Source organism: Leuresthes tenuis, unplaced genomic scaffold (assembly GCF_036924035.1).
Source record: "Leuresthes tenuis unplaced genomic scaffold, fLeuTen1.0.hap1 SCAF_14, whole genome shotgun sequence".
In the NCBI taxonomy this organism is placed as follows: Eukaryota; Metazoa; Chordata; class Actinopteri; order Atheriniformes; family Atherinopsidae; genus Leuresthes; species Leuresthes tenuis.
The window spans coordinates 16,369,712-16,387,726 of NW_027325368.1; the positions used below are offsets into that span (position 1 = coordinate 16,369,712).

The following is an 18,015-nucleotide window of genomic DNA, read 5'->3' on the forward strand; positions in this document are numbered from 1 at the left end:
ACATAAACCCACTCATATCACTTTGTCATATTTTAACAAATCTTTACAGCACTACAATAACAAACTTCCAAGCACGCAACAAAAAGCCAGATTTGTCTCCGCTTTCCACAAAAAGCATCTTGTCACTGACACTTACTTTGCTAATTTTCCTCATGGCCTTGTCTGATCACAATTTGCCTCTCGTCAGCCTGACCAGCAGGTGCTTGGGGCCCCAGGCAAACCTGTACTACGCCTAATTTTTTTTGTGTTTCTTCATTTTGACTACTGATCTGGTAACCAAATGAAGAAACGCACATAGGTCTAGTGGATCTTCAAGTTAGCCATAGGCCATTTAACCATTATCTTTACTCTTGTTGAGGATAGATGTTTATGTGAGATTGTCCCAAATGCAAATATGGATGTGTATACATACGTAAGCATGCTTAAATACAAGACTTAGTCAGGATGTAATGTTTACTGAGAAAAATGTCTCCAAGTAGCACTAACCCGTGCTCCACATGTTCTTAATGACATCATCGGCATTTCGAGGAACCCAACTGAGACCTCTCAGAAAGATTTTGCAACACGTTAAGGAAGTTGTGACATCCTTTGTTCTCACTAAGCTCCTCCTTCCTCCTCACCTGAAAAAAAGTAGAGCATGTTGTGTTTCATCCTGTATTCACGTGTCTGGAGTCATATTACCGAGCTATGACCTTTACACTTATGTTTACCACTGTATATACCTACATAACTATGTAAATATACAACCAGTTTTCAATATTCAATATTCACTCAACTTTACACAGGCTTACCGTTAAGATTATAATATGGCATTTGGCAACAAGTTACAGTGAATGCTAAGATGCTAACTGTCCTCTACAAGTCCATACAAGCATCGCTGTATAGTTGTTATTTTCAGAGTTTTTCGGCCAGCTCTCGCCTTTCGTTAAGTTTTTTTTTTCCTCCATTAAAAGTAACGTTTGTTTGCAAACAAAGGCAAGCCACGTGGAGAACGACAGGCCCTAGGGAAGTGTTGTTTTTTCGTCAACTAAATCGACGCGAAACCACGACAATAAGACTCTGTTACCCACAATGCATCAGCTGAAACATCTGAGTGGGTGCAGGTTTTTTTTTCTGTCTGACAAGTATTTATACATGGGCTGTGTTTACAACAAAGTTAGTTTGTTGGAAGCCTTTGTTTTTGTTAGAGGCGGACGTCAAAATGTCCTGGCTGTTTTGCAGCCTGTCCAATCTTACCTAACCATTTGAGTGAGGATATTTTTAAAAGACAGCGCTCAACTTTTTCAGGATACTGATTTGTTTTTGTCAGTCCACCTCCCCCCCCCTTCACTTGTATTCGAAGACGAAGACACATCTGGAAACTGGAAAAAAGGTAACGATTTTTCTATGCTATTCTGAATTTTACATACATTTATTAGAGTTATATTCTATATCATTTTTTGGGGGGTTCTTACTTGCTTTGAGTGTGACAACAGCCCTTTCTTCTTCTTTTTTTTATTTGTTTTCGAGCGGTAACGGTCGACCAAGGCTTTTCACGTCTGTGGCACGAGGGAAGTTTGCTTTGTCTGACCGGAGCTAACACCTTTTCAGCTAATTCGGTTTTCTGCCCTTGTACTGAAATACATATTAGTTGTTTTTATGTCAAAAGGCAGAAAAGCCTTATTGCGTCATTTCTGTTGTTGTATTAGTATTTTGACCTATTATTTATTTACCGGCATGGATTTAATTTGTCAAAAGTGCCTATCAATATTTAGGGTTTTTACACTAAACTTGACCTGATTTCACCTGGATAACAGCAAGAAATGGTATAGATGAGACACAAATTAATTTTATTATTTTAATAGTGAAAAGATTTTTTTTTTTTTTTTTGTTATTGTTGTTTTCCTCAGTGTTGAGGTAGACATGCCCCTGACAGTTCTAGCTAAACCTGTCCTCTAATTTCCATGGTTGCAGTGCAGGGAGACGCTGCCTGTGGCCAATTAGCCACGTGAATGAGTTAAAAGCTAAAAATAACAACAGATAAATGACTTCATAGGAGCATAGGTCAGACTTGTTGCTAACTTTAAAAGCCACACTATGGCCAGAGGCAAAAGATTTTTCTTCAGCAGTCATAGAAGTATCATAGATGACTGTCTCTCTTAGGCACTTGGTTGTTTGACAACGTGGTGTTTTCCAAAAAGTGACAGTATCAAAAAGACGATAGCCTCGACAAAACAGAAAACACTACTCAAGGTTATCAGTAGCGTTGACTTTACAGTTGTTCAAACACTTATGTCGTGTCTAATTGTATCCCTGCCCCCACTCTCCTTCAAAACAAACCTGACTGACATGTAGGTTGGCCCTCCAACCGTTGCTCAATCTCTCTCCCGCCTGTCTCTTTGTCATCCTTAGTATCATGCGATCCATTGTGCTGCGGGGCACAACTGTTTTGTAGCAGTGTCAAGCTAGCCAGAGGAAATGCCACACAGATTTATGTGTGGCCCAGATTCGGCTCCTCAAAATCGTTTCCTTCAGCTGCGATGTAAAACATTTGATCTTTTCCCCAAAGGCTTGGGAAATTTGTTTGTGCGGCTCACTTACTTTGTCCCTGCATGTACACTGCTTTGCGGCTGGTCTCTGTGATTGCTCTGTTTGCATGTGGTGACTTTTCTCAGTTGTGCTGCAGTGATCCAGTTAGTTTGCTATCAGTGCTTTCAAAGCCCTTTCAGCAACATGTGGACCACTCTGACCTTATCAGATGAAACAGTTGATATAATCATGGCCAATTGGAATATTGCATGGAACCACTTTCTTTAATTGTGTTGTTCAATCCTCTCTACTTTATTTGTAGATCATCCTGAAGTTTCGTGAGTGATTATCTTGAAGGTGGCAGCCATGGTGTTGATTCTTGGCAGGAGAATGAACAGAGAGGACTCTGAGATCAGAGACTCCCCAGCTGTTAAACGCAAGGTGCTGTCACACCCACAGTTTCTACACTTTATATTTTGAGGCATTTTTTAATAAAGCCACAGGTTTTACATAACTTTATACATGTTGTTTATCCTAAAGGTGTTTGAGGTTGAATCCAAAGCATTAGGCAGTCAGGAAGTTCTGGACTTCTGCTCTGGCTCGTCGCATTCAGATGGCATCCTGCAGGTCTTCAATGAGTTTCGTGACTGTCGCCTTTTCACCGATGTTGTCATCAGTGTCCAAGGCCGTGAGTTCCCCTGCCACCGGGCTGTTCTCTCAGCCTGCTCTTCCTACTTCAGAGCCATGTTCTGCAATGATCACCGTGAGAGCCGTGAGATGCTGGTTGAGATCAATGGCATTCTGGCCGAGGCAATGGACTCCTTCCTCACCTATGTTTACACCGGCCGCGCCAAGATTACCACCGACAATGTCCAGTTCCTCTTTGAAACGTCAAGCCTCTTCCAAATCGCGACACTGCGTGATGCGTGTGCAAAGTTTCTGGAGGACCAGCTGGACCCGTGCAACTGTCTGGGCATCCAGCGTTTTGCAGATGCACATTCTCTGAAACAGCTTGCCAGCCGCTGCCGCAGTTATGCCCTGGCCGCCTTCTCCGAGGTGGCGCAGCATGAGGAGTTCCTTGACCTACGCGAAGAAGAGCTGGAAGAGTACATTAACAGTGATGAGCTGTCTGTTGGTAAGGAGGAGGTGGTGTTTGAGGCGGTCATGCGATGGGTGTACCACAGTGTGGATAGCAGGAGGCCCATTCTGAAGGCTTTGCTGCACCATGTTCGCTTGCCCCTGCTCCACCCCAACTACTTTGTCCAGACGGTGGAGGGAGACCAGATCATCCAGAATGCCCCAGAGTGCTACCAGCTTCTCCACGAGGCCAGGCGCTACCACGTGCTAGGAAATGAAATGATGTCACCCAGAACTCGTCCACGCAGGTAATGGAAATGTCATCTTCCTTGTTATGAGGAAGTTAACCAAGATAAGAAGTAGTGTGACTTGTTAGGCTGCAGCATATGCACAATTACACTCCCTTGAATAGCAACTGACTAATCTTTCCTATTGAAAAGAGGATTTTGTTTTGATCTCCTCGGTCTACATTTTTGTTTTGTTTGGTCAAAGCATTCTATCCACTGTGATGACAGTTTTAAAGCAGTTAACCGGTCTTTTATCTCACATTGTATAGCTAGAGGTTACAACTTGCTAATGAACCCAGTGCCCCTGGCTGTGTTGTTGTATGTGCATGTGACAGAGACAGGGATTATTATTGTGCCTTTTTTTTCTGAAGTATTTTCTAATGGAAATGATGGAGGGAAGCAGGGCATGTTTGAACACAAACCGTCTGTTTTAAAGAGTGAAAAAAAAAAATGTGATGCAAGAAATAGCAATCACATGAAATGTTGAGTCTTGTTATCATACCAGCAGTCTAGCTCACATTGCATATTTGTTTTGGGTACCTTCTGTCTCCACCTGTTCATCCTACATCTATTTATCAAAAAGTCTTGCATTTCTAGTGGTTGTTGTTGTTATTTGAAGAGTGCTTTTTTTTTTTTTTTTTTTTTTTTAGGAATGAAACACAAAACATACCATATGGTAGACTGCTGAAAAACAAATAGCAGTGCAGCTGCCTTTGTTATTCAGGTTGCTGAAATGGTTGAAGTGGGGCTGGTGCCAGATGTCAGTTAGTAAGCAGTGTGACATGTATTTCAGGTGCATTGTCATTATCTGGGGAGATCTGAGTCAGGCAAGCAGTTGGTCTACTTCGTTTGCCCTGAGGGCCAAATAATGCTCAAAACAGATGCCTGATTTCCCCTTTCCATATCTACACCACACCACTAGAACATAAGTTAACCTGTGCACACACACGCAAAGCTAAACCATTTGTGGGCTATACTGTCCTATAACTGTATACATGTACGTGAAGCAACCCTGATCCCTGGTTTGTCTCTGATCTACACTGAAGTAAACAGAGAGAGTGCAGTGATGCATATTAGAATTAGAATTTGCCCGGACCTTATACAGGAATTGCAATCATTTCCACAGCGTGTGTTTACAGTGAAAGAATAAAGTTTAGTGATCGGGAAAATTCAGCTGAAGTCTTGTCTCAAGTGTGAGTTTGGTTCTACTCGAGAGCGATACCTTTATTGTACATTGAACTCTGCTATGAAGATAAATGAAGTTATTCCGGCGGTTCCTGTAATTACAAGTCTGGCATGCTCGTGTCCGTATGTGCACATGCTCTTTATTTAGGATGACAAATATACAGTATTTTAATGAGATGCCATACAAAATATGTATGTTTAATAACCTCTTTATGAAACCCGTTTGTCTTGTTTCCATTTTTCTCTATCTGCGTGACCATCCATGTTTTTCTCCTTTGCACAGGTCAACTGGCTACACTGAGGTTATTGTGGTGGTGGGTGGATGTGAGCGGGTGGGCGGCTTCAACCTGCCCTACACTGAATGCTACGATCCAGTCACAGGAGAATGGAAATCACTGGCAAAACTACCTGAGTTCACCAAGTCAGAGTATGCTGTCTGTGCCTTGCGCAATGACATCCTGGTGTCAGGTAAGATCCTCCTGCATTTGTCACAAACTGTCACTCGGGTGACGGTTGCCAGATAATGTTACTTGCCAACTTGGCAGGGTTAAATGAAATGCTGCTACATAAGATACTTTTGTGTTGTTATATTTTGTATAATTCAAGAAAACTGTTGTGGCTCCAAACGTTTTTCCTCGCTAGTATAACCAATCATAATGTTTATGGTGTTTATGCATTTGGCAAACGCTTTTATCCAAAGCGACTTACACTGGTAGGGTAAGGGGGTCTTGCCTGAGGACCCCTACTGGAGGTAGTACCTTTCATGCAGGGGATTTGAACCCCACAATAAAGGTGGCAATGTTACCATTACACTATCCAGTCCATAAATAATAGATCATTTATTTCTGTCTTTTAGAATATTTTGAGACCAAATTTCATCTGTACTCTCATAGAGGAACATGGTCCAGTTCTAATATGTCTATGGAGCGGTAAGAGTGGCTGTGTTGGCTGTTAGCCCTGTGTTATTTTTACAGCCTCAGCCAGTTTGACTTGAAGGAAAATATGAGAGCAACATCTGGATGCACTCTCTAGGCTCAGTGCTAAGAGACGGCCAGCTTGGTCCTCGTCTCTCTTCCTTTTGGTCCTTTTGCCACCTTCACATCAATTTGAAAAAAGATCTAAATCTGAGATGTTATTGCTCTGTTGACCTCATGCTGTATTTCTGAAATTAAACTGTGTGCCAAAGAGTGGAGTAAGCCTTTTTGGGTCAAACATAACAAAACAAGGAAGGGAAAAAAAAAAAGCAGATTATTACCTCATTCATTTTAACAAATGAGGTCAGAGTAAGGGTTGTTGCCAAATTCAAACAACTTGTTGTTCATGCACAAAAATGAAGTGAATGAATTTTCTTTCGGGAAATTGTACAGGAGTTCAATCGTATCTATTTGATGCTCGCAGTCAAACCTACTTTGTATACATGAAGCTTTCTGTCTCACTTGCGTAGAGTGCATAAGCATTTCTAGTTTATAGCATATCTTAAGCCTCATTGTCTGTTTTCACTTTCCTGTAATATTTAATCCCCCCTGCCTTGACTGTATTACTGTATTTTGATCTTGCACTCTCTTCATTACATTTGAAGCAGCTGTTTGTCTGTCTGCTTTTCCCTCACTGCTTAAAACGCATTACAAGAACTCCAGCCTGTACTCTTGCGCCGCTACACTTAGCTGTGGTTTCAAATAGCATATGGCTCAATTGGGTAAACAAAGCATGTTGCAACTACCCTCATTTTACCCTTCAACTTTTGTCTGTTTGCCACAATGTAAATTTGAATGGCTGAACATGAATTACACTGCTTTATAAAACATAGATAAGTGAACATGTGTAGTCGCTGATGTCACTGATTACTCAAACAATTGGCCTTGGAGGGAGGTGTTTTTTTCCCTCAATATGACATCCATGTTTACACTCGCAGGTTTTTCTCGATTATTTACCATTACTCCATTTAGCCACTTGTTTGTGTTGTTTTACAAAGACATAAAGGAATATTGCCAACTGCTACAGAAAAAATGTCATGGACTCAGATATATTTGATGCTAGTTCCTGAAAACTGGAATGTACCAATTCCTGCATTTAAGCGAAAATCTGCTAATTTCTGAGAGACACGGAGGAGGATTTGTGATTTTTAGGGCAGAGATGTTTTCATTGATATTCTGTCATATTTTTCTGATAAAATCAACATGAGATCAGTCAGATTCATGGCGGAATAACCAGTCGTACTTATGGGGTCCTAATGGGGCAGAACATAATTCCTTGGGTCCTGTTCTCTTCAGGTGGTCGCATCAACAGCAGGGATGTGTGGATGTACAACTCCCAGCTCAACCTTTGGATCAGAGTGGCTTCTCTTAACAAAGGTCGCTGGAGGCACAAGATGGGTGTGCTTTTGGGCAAGGTAAGAATGACATAGAGCTGATTTTATGCTCGTCGTGTAATGCATTGTCAGACTTCACCTGCTGCTTTCACCACTGCCAGAGTGACTCTTGGGTAAAACCTACAGGATGCAGAACATAAGCTGCGGGTGTCGATGTTTTGTTTAAAACGCATCAAGGCTTGCAATTTCAAGGCTGCAGTGGATGTGTGAAAACTGCTATAAAAGCATTTTTAAAAGGTGTGTGTGACCTAAAGAGCAGCTATGAAGGTTTTTTTTATGTTTACAGGAAGTTAAGAGTGCTTTGGAGAATTGTATGCGGATGCAGACTCTCATCACTGACTTTGAAGTTCTGTAAATGATTAGATAGTAAATGTTCATTTGAACATCTTGATTGCTTTCAGCGTCATTTATCTTACTAGTTCCTTGTGGAATTCAAGGAATTTGCTTTCAGTTTTGCATACTCTTTGGTGACCAGCATCTAGATTCATATCTCATCAGTGGCACATAAGAGGTTGATGTTCATGATATCAGATATCTTTCTGTGACGCTGCACGAGAGTATTTTATCACGTAGGTAACATAACGGCGTATTGCCTCAAACTTACAAGTGTTGCCAGCTTGTCTCAGACAGGCAGAATGCACACAGGAGAAGTTTTCTGGCATGTTAACACAGACTGACTTATTGCATACTTACATATAGAAAATAATTGATATATTACTTGAAGTTATTCCTTAAAACACATCTGTATCTTGTTATAAGAGATTCCCTTATATGTGTTTTCATACAATTTCTGTCTAATGTCAGTTTCCTATATTTTGTTCCGAGCTCAATAAGTCAAGTGTGAGATTAAAAGTCTGGGAGCAGTTTGGTTTTGAAATGTGAGTGAAATGAAAGTCTTAATGTAAGCTGATTGGCAATTCCTGATCTCAACTTGATATTCCACTGTTACTGGGCTGATACTATTTGCTGTCTTTGATACTGGCAGGTGGACATACTTGTTTGAACACAGTGTAAGTTCATTGGATGTGTGTCATTTCACACTTCCAGTTTAAGAACAACCTGATTACATTAGCCAGTATCATGTTACACGTGTCAATAAGCAGCCTACAGTTAAAAGGAACATCTGTGTTTATTTTTGGGAAGATACTTTGTCGCCAGCCTGTAGGAGATTTTGTTCATTTGCATCTTGATCATGTACTATACGTTTACCATAAAGTACAAAAAACATGCAACTTACATTATATTCTTCTTTTTGGATTAGGGAAATGTGATGCTTTAGAAGTAATTTGTCTTTAGCCTTTATCATGTTTCAGTTCCTTGTTTGTGATCAGGAAGGACCTTTAAACCTTTCTTGTTGATACAATCATTCCAGATTGTATCTGGGTTTTTACCTCAATCTTTCAGTAGCTATCATTCGGATGTTTCTCTTTGTTATTTTTCCACAGAAATACCCTCCCCCCTCTTCCGAGTAAGTCAGTTCTCCCTCATTTTCTCATTCAGTCTGTAATTTCCCCTTTTGATGGACAGCAACGTTGCTCCATTTGCAAGTTTGTAATAACAAGGCCAGGTGCTGTAAACAGTCCTCTATAATGATCACATAGGCATGTCGTTGCTTATATGCAAAAACATTCCACAAGAAGTTACTAAATAATTTGCCTATTGATAGGAAAAATCTGACATTTTTATTTTTCACTCACCTGTTTTTGTCTCATATACTCATATGTATGTTATACTAATTCACATCCATGATGTAATGTAATCAGGAACCTTTAAAGATCATTTTCAAAAAGATTTCCATACAAACACGCAGAATTACCATAAAGCTACTCTTATTTGCATATTTGTTTCTTTTGTCAGATGGATAAAAGAAGACAATCAGCCCAGTGGCTCTGTTAAATGATCAAGTCGAGCTGTAGCTGCACTGTGCACATAACTGTGCTGACTGCCCTGCTGTCTTTGAGGACCTGTTGGATTAATCTCGCCTCCTTTGAGCTAAAACGGGTCACCACTTGTTTTACCCTCCCTGTTGGGGCTGCACTTAATGACGGCTTTTCTCATCTATCGTAATGTACCTCGTTTGCTCTCAAGGTCACCATTTCTCATCTTTTTGCATATTCAGGAAGTAGTTGATCACTAAGGCTGCCATGAACGTGCACCTGGTGGGCGAGAGCATACCTGCTCAGCAGCTAATGTGTCTGCACAGAGCGATAAATCGTCAGGGTTTTTTTTTTGTCCTAATTCCATGCTGCGCCTCAAATCGGGTCAGTATTCGGAATGTTTTATCTGCATCGAGCTCATGTGAAATGCACCTGTATTGATAGGCTTTAATTTGTTGGTGCAAAGATTGTGGCAAGGGCAATGAAAAGAAAGCTTGTGTTCCCTGCCCCCACATGCTACAAAAACCTTCTTTAAACAGAGTTGTGTCTGGATATCATCAGAGGAGCTTTAAAGGGTCCGTGTGCTCACATGTTAGAAGCATCTTCCCGTTTCCATTTCTAGTTCCCATTACTGTGAAAAATGTAACTAAATGTTGGGTTTTCCGATCATTTTAAGATCACAGACCAAATTTGTGAGAAGCTAATAACCTGAAATTAAAACCTGTAGGGATTAGATTCACTTGCGGTCCTAAAGATGAGGTGAAACAGTCCTTTGAGAGCAGCAGAGAAAAAACATTGTTTCCAGTTATCACGTTCTGAGTGCTCTTTTTAGCTTTATCTTTCATGGCCACGTTTGCTGCTTATCTCTCGTTGTTTCCCCTCTCATCTCCGTTATTTGTAGCATCAAACAACCATTGCTTGGTATCAGCTATCGAGTGGGAGTATAAAAATAAACAGTCTGGAGTTGGGCTACGTGATCCCGGTCTGATTCTGTGTATTAAGGTTTGGCAGCTGCTTGCAAAAAAAAGCTGCAGGTTCGGCGGTGCATCGTTCTACTTGAAAGCAGATGAATTCTGACAGACAGAGACAACACTAGTTGGAAACACCCCCTGTCTTGTGAACAAGAGTATCTCTCACCAGCTTTTAAATTGGCAGCAGCAGTGCAATCTACCATTATCCAGATGATAAATACAAGTATTCTTGTGTTCCCCTCTCTGCCAGAGTTTTTATGCCGTCTGCTCCAGTTTGCAGTTATTTTTGCTTCCTGTTCTGCTAAGAAACAGGAACATTCAGAGCAGGTTTTCTGTTGCACGAGCCCAGCCTGTTGATGCATACTGGAATCTGTCATGCTGCTCTTTGTGTATTCTTGACACGTGATCTCTTTCTAGAGAACGACGCTCGCATGTAAAAAAAATGCACCTTTAGAACCTTATATCAGCACAATGTCCGAGCCTTGTGGCCTCAGGCTTGTTCTGAAAAGTTTCTGAACACGTATTCAGCACAAAAGCACAAAAGACACTTAGAGGTGTGCGTAGAAAGCAGTGACTCGTGGTTATCTTAAGCTTTTATTGAATATTTAGCAGATTTGGTGGCAACTCTCAAGGCGAGCAGTTGCACTTATGTATGCAGGGGTCCAAAGTGGCGTGTGCAGATGTAAGAACAATAAGGACAGGAGTAATAGTGCTGGCCACAAGCAGTGTGTCATCCATCTTCTGCCCCTGATAAACTGGTTCTGTAAGTGCTGACATCCAAGCTTTTTATACTCATTAACCACTAGGCTTCAATTCCAAGATGAGTTTTTATAATGCCCAGCGATTCTGTGTTTCTGTGTGTGTGGTAATAACTTCCCTAACTCAGTTTGTGCTCCTCTGCATAAGAAGTTTCAGGTGAACATCATTTGTTTCAATCCTCGCATTTCTTTTTGTGTTCATAGGTCTACGCTGTGGGCGGCTATGACGGCCAGACCCGCCTGAGCAGCGTGGAGTGCTACGACTCCTTCTCCAACCGCTGGACAGAAGTGGCTCCCCTGAAAGAGGCAGTCAGCTCTCCAGCTGTGGCCAGCTGTGCTGGGAAGCTCTTTGTCATAGGAGGAGGACCAGATGATGAAACTTGTTCAGACAAGGTGAGAATCAGATGCTTTCTCTCCCACCTACACAGTTAATAGCTTTGTAATGACTGTTGATGTGCCTTTTTATCTTGGATAACCTGTTTTCAATTATAGTATCTCAACAACACTAGGGATCCCTCGTTGTTTTATTTCTAATAATTCATTTTTTATACCAGTTGTTGTGAAGTCAAAGTGTCTGAGCAACAGATCAAAATAAGTATTCAAGCTTCAGTTGTTTCTCAGTTAATGTGTTTATGAAAATAAAAAGATCAGTGACATCTTTAAGAAGGTAAAACTGTAAAATATGTCTAAGGTCTACTTTTTGTCTTCCTTCATAGTAAAGCAACACGTAGAGTATGTGCAGGTGTGATGTAGTTTAAAAACTGCTTGATTATATTTCAGTTCGAACTTTTCTTAAAGCAACAGTGAGCAATATAAAACTCATCTGTCATTCCACAATGTAAGATAACCCCAGAAATGTAGACACCGGCGGTTGCTTGATGGTATCATTTAGTTTTGACAGACAGGCACGTTGCCAGTGATAAGCTAGTAATTGTCTTCCAGTGGAATCTTGAATTCCACAGAAAAAATCTCTATCATGGAGTGCTGGTATGTTTTGCCTACAGTCGGGGGGGGGGGGGCACAAAACATCGGACAATCTGATAAGAGATCAGGTAGAAATATGTGGCTCTCTGAATGCATGAATGACATTTTGTACGCTAAAGGGGTCTGAAGCTCATCCGATCTTTAACTCCCTCAAGCTACTGAGCTACAAGGTTTCCTGTGATTTCACGTTAAACTGTTGGAATGACATCTTGTCCATATTAGACATGTGTAGTAACCACACTGATGGAGGCAATTTGAAACGTATAAGTGGGCGAGAGAATCCTTGGAATGAATGCAGACCACTCCGAGGCAAGCCTATGTCAGCCTACAGAACAGTACATGAAACCACAGCAAATTACAGCCCTTTCAGTTTTACACAACACTGGTATGCAATAGGAAAAAAAAAAGTATAACTATTCCATTCTCTCTTTCACCCTTCATTTAACTGTACATCATAGGTTCAGTGCTATGATCCAGAGACCGACGTTTGGATGCTCCGGGCCAACATCCCCATTGCCAAGCGCTGCATCACAGCGGTGTCCCTCAACAACCTGATCTATGTGTGCGGAGGTCTCACCAAGTCCATTTTCTGCTACGACCCTGTGGAGGACTACTGGATGCATGTTGTTCACACCTTTAACAAACAGGTAACAGATTAGAAGCAGACGGTGAGCTGATTGACTTCAGCCTGTATACGCTGCAGCTGCACTCTTAAATTTGTGTCTGTGTCACTCTGCAGGAGAGCTGCGGCATGTCGGTGTGCAACGGTAAGATCTTCATTCTCGGTGGCCGGGGGGAAAACGGTGAAGCCATGGACACGATCCTGTGCTACGACCCGGCAACGGGTATCATCACAGGAGTTGCAGCCATGCCGCGACCCATCTCCTACCACGGCTGTGTAACCATCCACCGCTACAATGACAAGTACTATAAGCCATGACTGTAAACGCATGAATGGACACACACTTTCACATGTGAGGACACACCAAGGAACCTAAACTCGACTCACTTCTTTTTACAACTGACACAGTACTACTTTAGTCCAAAGTACCATGGAGCTTATATATCTCCTCACTGCATGTAGCAACACTCAATGTGGTTCTGTCAATCTTTTCCTTCTTTTTCTTTTTCTTTTGTAAACCATAACTATTTCCCATCTGTGTAAAAGCTCCACAGGCTGATAATGTTTGAGTGCGACCTGAGCTAAAATGGAATTGGATCAGTTTGGTAGTGACTGCACAATGTGGGGAAGTAACTCATCATACATGACTGCAGATGCTTGTAGAAACATGGTATCTTGTCGATTTACACAATTAGATTAATATATTGAGTGTAAGTACATAATAGTATAGACTAGAGATTAGCTCTTAATTTTCAGAACAACTGTTTGGTAACATTAACTGAGTTTTATACCTTTTTAATGTCCAAATTAAAAAAACAACAACCAACAACAACACAAAAGTGATTATTTTCACCTTTTTGATGATAATAAGAATGATTTATTTTTTTAAAAGAAATGATTGAGATGTCACTAACTAAGTAAAGGCAGAAAATATACTTACATTTTGCAGTAGGCCTACGTGCCTCAACAGATAGAGGTTAAGATGGCTCAGTCGGGCTTTTGATAAGATGTAATGAAAACACGTTCTGCCGAACAGTTGAGCAGGACATTGTAGGATTAAGAGAGAGAAAATGACTTATGGCGAGTGTTTTTGATTGCAGAAGCTGTAAATGACAGCAGCCCAACCAAACTGCATGTTTAATTTGATTTAATGCTGTACTAACTGAACTGGCTCGTTGACTTGGATTATTAAGTTCTCAGCAGTTCTTCTTTATATCATGAAGCTAATCACAACAAGCGGGTCATTACTCAACTTCCCAACTCTGTGCAAAGCAAGTTCGCTCTGAGGCCACGGAGGAGATGAGGCGATCGCAGACCGCGGTGATAAAAAAATACTCATGAAAGCAAAGATTGCTGTGTCTGCTGAAAAATCACCTGACTGGTTTCATCAGGAAGAAGAGCAGCCCGGCCATATTTTTAGCCCTCGTGCCCGCTGCACTGATCCAGATTCCTTTTAACCTCTCATTGATACTTAGAACCACCTGATGGAAATGCAGTCAGCCAGCTGCCGCGCCACAGCATCAGCCGTCATATTTATGAGTTGCTTTCACCCCTCAAACTAATGAACATTTGAAGAGCGGAGATGAGGAGCCGCAGCTGTACAAAAACTATTGAAATGTAGCCACTGTTATCTCAGCTGTGTTGTTTCCTGTTTTTCCTCAGAGGTTCCACTTCCCTGTTCCACCTGTGTTATCACCTCACTTTTTTTTTTATCTACATTGCTCTTTTTTCCATTAAAATGATAATAACTAATTTTCTAAAAATTTTCTTTTTTAAAAAAATGTTTCTTAAGTTATATTTGTTTGTCCCCTTCTTTTTTTTTTTTTTTTTACAATTGGATGTTTTTTGTATGATACGCAGTTAAAGTGTCAGTTTAATATGTAATTTCATTGGTGTACTGGGCTTTTGGGCGGTGTGTTTTTTGTTTTTTTTTTAGATGTGAGTAGCCTTTTGTAGATCAGACAGCTCTGAATAGGTGGTGTGTGTGTGTGTGTGAGTGTGTGTGACTGTGACGACTCAGTCTGACTGCATCGGAGCCAAGCAGGTTTACCACAGAGCTATAGTCAAAGCATTGCACGACTGCTAATAGAACTCTTTTCGCTGATGCCGGCACCCGCCACCTGAACATTTACACGTAGCATTGTAACTCGGGGTAACCATGGATACCTCCAGGTGCGTATGTCTGTATGTGTGTTTGATGGTGTTTACAGCGAAGGTGTGTACCACTGCCATACCTCACACGGTGGAGTTAAGAGTTCTGAATGACAATGATTCGAGAGGCTGTGGCTCACGGTCAGTAAAAGTTTTTTTACAGTAGTTGGTATTGATAGATTAGTGAAATAGCTGTGAATATAAATGTAATGTGTTGTTTTTGTATGTAAATGTATCTTTTTGTGGTTGCATAGTACTATTTTTTTGTAACTGAGAGCCCATATTGTGCACTTTGACAGAATTCTGTTAAATGTGGAATCATGAGAACGAGTTCCTTCTTTATTTGCTTCCATGTGACGCGTGGGCGAGTCAGTGGAAAGGCCTGTCGGCTCCTCCTGTTGGTCACTTACCTGCTAACCGCTGTTGTCCCGACAAAAACAACCAGTTTCAGCTTTTCATATCAGGAGATGGAGGCTTTCAATGAGTTGCAGCATACTCTTTGAGCAGCGCAGATTGTGCGTCTGTTTTCCACGAGCAGTTTAAAAGCCGGTGGAGTTATTTCAGTTTAAATCGTCCAGGTTGTTTTTTTTTTTTTTTTTTTTAGAAAGATGAGTTCACTGTCTGGATGGTAACGGCAGTATATATTAAAAAGAAAACGCCAGCACCAACCACGATTCTTTTCAGCGATACATGCTAAATCAGGAGGCCGACATGACGAGGCGACGAGCAAGAAAGTAAGAAAAAAGGAACCAAGTTAAAGAGTGAGAAAGGGTGACTTTGAGTGTGTGTGCGCCTGTAATTTTATTGAATATTTACTCTTAAGGGACACAGAAACTGTCCGGTTATGCTGATTTATTGTTTGTTTGTTTTTTTTCTCCCCATTATTGGCTATGTAGAGACTTTCATTTATTGTGGACTTTTGATAAGACGATCCGATGTTCTTCTGTTTGTTGTGGTCGATTGTGGGTTTGTGTGTTGCTGAGATATTTTGATTCCAACATGTGAATGGAACGTGATGTGGAAAATCAGAGCACTGAAGGTTGATGAGTTGTTTTTTTTTTTTTTTTTTTTTTTTTTTTAATGAATGCAGATATCAGCCAAAGTGTATTTGATCAAGTCCCAAAGGTCCTTTTTGTGGATGCAAGATCAAAGCTTTACCCTGTTAATTGATGCCCTGTTTGCCTTAAAATAAATTTAAAAAAAGAATAATAAAAAAAAGAATATAAACCTATATTATTGTATGTGTGATGTAACAGTTTAACGCCACTTTCTCCTTCAATGCTCGTTGTCAAACTGCGAGGAAGAAGCTTCGGATTTGTGGAAAACTGCAGTATGTTGAAATGTAATGGTTGACTTTTGTAAGAGGAACATCAATAAAGTTTTTCTTTCAGTATCAAGTGTTTTGTCCCCGTGTCATCAATGCAATAAAAAAAACACCCAATAAAGAGCAGCGTGAAGGCACCACATTTGAGCTGTAATAAAGTGAAAACACAAATGCCATTATTCGTCTATTGCAAGACATGTTGGTTTAATTTAGCTCTTTTTCATACCAGCTCATACAAAACTCCAAACAGTTAATCTAAAAGAAATTAGAAGACGGAGATGATGGGCAGCAGTTGTGGTTGGTGTAATAAAGAAATCTCACGCAACAATAAGTCGATATTCTCATCTTAAAGTCCTTGTAAAGCAGACAGTCACACGCTGGATGTACCACGAGGAGATGGCAAATAAAAAAAAAGAAGATTGATGTGTTCAAACTTATTGAACCCACAGCAGATTTACCACAGACTTCAGTGGAAATGCCTCACATTTTTTTTTTTTTTTAGTGAACCAACAAGTGTTTTGCGCTCCGTCCCAGTCTGCTGCATATGGATGTTTATGTTTTCAGCTCATTAAAGGGATCAATCAGTCATGCTGGTGACGCTTTAACGAGCCATTGTGTTGGAGCAAAGCATAGCACAAAACCAGCCACAGTATCCCAAGCAGGGTTGAGCAAGTCGAGCTGCTGTCGATATCTTCTGCGATTTGCATTACGCGCTCCATATCATTGTTTGGGTCTATCAAAACAATATTCTTCTGACAGATAGAACACTGATGTTTTATGTGTCTTCCCCGCATTACCGCGCCATGATGAACTAACTCGCAACCTCTTACGTCATGGAAAGGAAAACTGTTGTTTCTTTCAAGAACATTAAGAAGCAGCCGTCTGTTTAGTTTTGGAAAAGGTGGACGACAGGGTTGGTGTTTCTGGGTGGTCTGAAATGTGTGACAACACCAACGCGAATGTGGTGGGGGGGAACGGTGGTAAGCCACATGGAACTGATCCCATTCCACATCGTCTCAAATATGCTCATCAGAAACACGCTGCCTCTGACAGGTGTTGGCTCTGGTTCATTAACGCAACCAGAAAGTCCCGTCGAGCTTCACAGGTAAACAGCATCAACACTCATCTGTCACAAAAAAAAATAATAAATCTGAGTTTTTTTTTGTGGTCTTTTTAGCATCATACATTCTTTCTATTATGAGATCCTTATCAACTGGCATAACAACAGTGTCGATGAAAAAGAAGATTGTTGTCAGGCACGTGGCGCTGGAACTGATCCCATTCCAGATCATTTAAAAAAATGCTCATTAGATTTGGCCTTGGGTTCATTCGTGTAATCTGTCTGAGTTGACAAGTTCCAAAGGTACACAGTTCCAAAACTGTAACAATTACACAATATGCGCAATGTTGCCCTTTTTACTGGGGAAGCGTTTGACTCCTTCACTTGAATAAAATCTTACTTCAGTAAAAATGTATCTGTATGATCAGTGAAACGCACTTGGTGCAGATGTCTCCTGTGAGTGTTGTACTAACATTCATTCAACCCTTAGATTAATATCAATCGTCCACAGTAAGCTGGCCCGGCTGTCTGATTAGCAAAAGAGCAGCTGCCGTGACCCAAAGCGCCTCCTTCACAGAGTCTGTCTCTCCGAGCACTAAAACAGAATGAAAAGATTGAAAAGGCATTCAAATGATGTCACAGTAACGCAAAGAACAGCACATCTTCACACTGAAATGGGCAATAAAAACAATGATAATTATAAGAATAGTAATGATCAGTCTGTTTTTTTTTCTGTCAATTTTCTAATCAATTAAATGAATATATATATATATATATATATATATATATATATATATATATATATATATATATATATATATTCGGATGTCCATATTGTTGGGT

The 18,015-nt window shown here is 40.7% G+C and overlaps 1 protein-coding gene across 2 annotated transcripts; it reads left to right on the forward strand.

Moving 5' to 3' along the window:
* The first annotated feature begins 1,120 nt into the window (after nt 1-1,120).
* Nucleotides 1,121-13,459, forward strand: klhl24a (kelch-like family member 24a). Of its 2 annotated transcripts, none has more exons than XM_072363839.1 (8): nt 1,121-1,372; nt 2,831-2,949; nt 3,049-3,893; nt 5,341-5,525; nt 7,328-7,446; nt 11,236-11,424; nt 12,474-12,662; nt 12,755-13,459. In XM_072363839.1, the coding sequence occupies exons 2-8, from the start codon at nt 2,875-2,877 to the stop codon at nt 12,953-12,955; spliced, it is 1,803 nt and encodes a 600-aa protein (XP_072219940.1). In that variant the 5' UTR covers nt 1,121-1,372; nt 2,831-2,874; the 3' UTR covers nt 12,956-13,459. The 2 variants fall into 2 exon arrangements, with proteins under 2 accessions (XP_072219940.1, XP_072219941.1); XM_072363840.1 differs by lacking the exon at nt 1,121-1,372 and adding an exon at nt 2,653-2,672.
* Nucleotides 13,460-18,015: the final 4,556 nt, after the last annotated feature.